We start from the raw sequence: 2,298 nt of genomic DNA on the forward strand, positions 1-2,298 counted from the left end.
CCCTGACCGTGAAGTAGCGCCTCCTGATGTCCAACTTAATTTTGATACATATAAAACCCAGGCAGGTAAAGTGAATCAATGTGTACAACTAGCATTTTAATTAGCCATATGTCCATCCATGACAACATTCTTTCTACCAAGAAATACTTATTTTAGAGTTGCCTTGTTGTCTGAATTTTCCCCAAGTCAATCCTACATTTTTTTATTCTGTAGGCTCTCGTTCTGTTGTGAACTAGACTATAAGGTCTTTTTTTTTTTTGTACATTTTTTTAAATATATATTGATACTATAATAGGACAGTGGGACTCTGAAAACAGACTGGATCCTAAAATAATCCTGTAATATGATTTTTTTTTTTTTTTTACTTGAGATTATAAATGAAAAAATCTAATGTAATACTTGTCTTCCATCACACTGCTCATGCTGCGTTGCCACTTTTCTCTTTTTGGAATCTGAATCTTTGAATAGTCTGGGGCTCCAAGACCAAAGTATGGGTTTATAACCACTTTATCAACCTACAAAAACAATATAATATTTAAAAAGTTGAAAAATTTGTCATTGAAGCATGGACAAGCAGACATGCACATTTTCTTTTAATTAACACTCAGACAGTAATTTGTTGCAGTTAAAGGGACAGATTTTCACATTTTTATAGTTGCAAATCTAACTAGCCAAAAGCAGAAATGGGGTATAACGGATTACGGTACAGCTAAACACAAGATTATCAAAACCTTTTAAAAAGTAAAATAGAGTTGATTCTACAAAATACTTACCCTGTTGGTATATTGAAGATCAGACCCAAACAAAGGATTATAGATGCACATATCTGCTTTCTCCAGTGCCAACATTTTACTCTTTATTTCTAATGCAGTATAGCCCATGTGCAGTGAGCTCTCTGTGTGACCAGGTTCAATAGCATATGCAGGGTTTATAACATTAGTTTTAATTCTTTCAAGAGGTGATGGTCTGAATAAAGCTGGGATAGAATGCGATTGTGTGTGTCGTTCATCTAGCCATCTGCAGAACAAAACAGGCAAGTCACACTAATGCTTATTCATTTTTCAAGATAAATAAAGGATTGATTCTGTAGCCTCTATGCTAACTATTCTACCAGAAGTCAACAGGAGTTGTGTGTATGAAGAGGCTGCGATATCAGGCCCTACATCTGCAAAAATAGATAATAGAAAATAACTCACATTTAAAAGCCTTAGTTGAAGTTTAAATTACTGGGCATATAGGCAATTTTATATCACTACAATACTTCCATATACAGAACTTTGCTAACTTACAGTTAAGGATCCTCAACTGCATTCTCTCAAAATGTGAGCTCTCAAAAGCAAGGAAATTGTTAAGTTAGGGCAATATGCACACCCAGCATAATCAAAATACTTAACCACACCAACATACTAATACCCTCCTTTAACAAATTCACTTTCAGTTCACCAGTACTACCACTCTAAATATGCACATGAAAGAACTGAAATGTCACACTACAATGTGGAACCTTCTTCAAGTCCAAATGTTACTGCAAACCTATTTGTCTTCAAATTCACTTAGCTCACTAGCTAGGTGTTTTGCTAAAAAAAAACCTAGGAATGAAACAATTAATTTGGGCATGTAAAAATGTCATCTATAAGCCAGCGTTCATTCAGCTTGGCTAGCCTGCCTTCACTCAGACTCATAGGGCGGTGATCATTGCTCATTTCCTGTGGGTTTTCCTGGAAGGATTCCAGGAACCCCTTGCTTCCACCAATTTCATTTGTGCTAGAATGCTCTTATTAACCTGCACACACCTTAGGCTGAGCTGGGGAGCAACATAAACACTCTCTACTTGCTGTAGTAAGGTTTTCCTATGCACTGTGGACCACGGCTTTCGACATAATTTTGTTGGCATTTAATTGCTCAATTTTGGTCATGGTTATGTTGCCTATTCATGATTTTTTCTTAGATAGAGGCTGCAAAGTATTTTTCTGGGCAAACCTGGGTTTCTCATGTTGTAGTGTGCTTTGTTCCATGTTTGGAGTGGACATAATCATTGCAGATATAAATGCATTTTGGCTGGTTAGGATGAAATGATAGAGGGGAATACAGGCCCCCCCAGGACTGTGCACTTCTCAGTATAGGGAGATTCACTGATGAACAGAGTTTGAAGACTGTCTCAAGAGCATATTATCCCTTGAGGTAAACCATGGTTTATAGTTCAAAGCCATTTGTCTGGCTATGGCCCGGATACTCTGGACAGTATCTCTATCTAGGTACCTGCTTTTGATCTTGGGTTACTGGAAAAAAAAAAAAAAT

At 36.7% G+C, this 2,298-nt stretch overlaps 1 protein-coding gene across 6 annotated transcripts in view; it reads right to left on the reverse strand.

Moving 5' to 3' along the window:
- Window positions 1-2,298, reverse strand: part of KRIT1 (KRIT1, ankyrin repeat containing) — a 41,049-nt gene that overhangs the window by 28,281 nt on the left and 10,470 nt on the right. For all 6 annotated transcript variants that reach the window (XM_019508410.1, XM_019508409.1, XM_019508406.1 and 3 more), the window contains 2 exons: window positions 774-1,017; window positions 400-515 (listed from right to left, as the gene is read on the reverse strand). In XM_019508410.1, coding sequence (XP_019363955.1) covers window positions 400-515; window positions 774-1,017 — 360 coding nt within the window. The remainder of the gene's footprint in view (window positions 1-399; window positions 516-773; window positions 1,018-2,298) is intronic.

Source organism: Gavialis gangeticus, unplaced genomic scaffold, assembly GCF_001723915.1.
Source record: "Gavialis gangeticus isolate Ggan-Ray unplaced genomic scaffold, GavGan_comp1, whole genome shotgun sequence".
In the NCBI taxonomy this organism is placed as follows: Eukaryota; Metazoa; Chordata; order Crocodylia; family Gavialidae; genus Gavialis; species Gavialis gangeticus.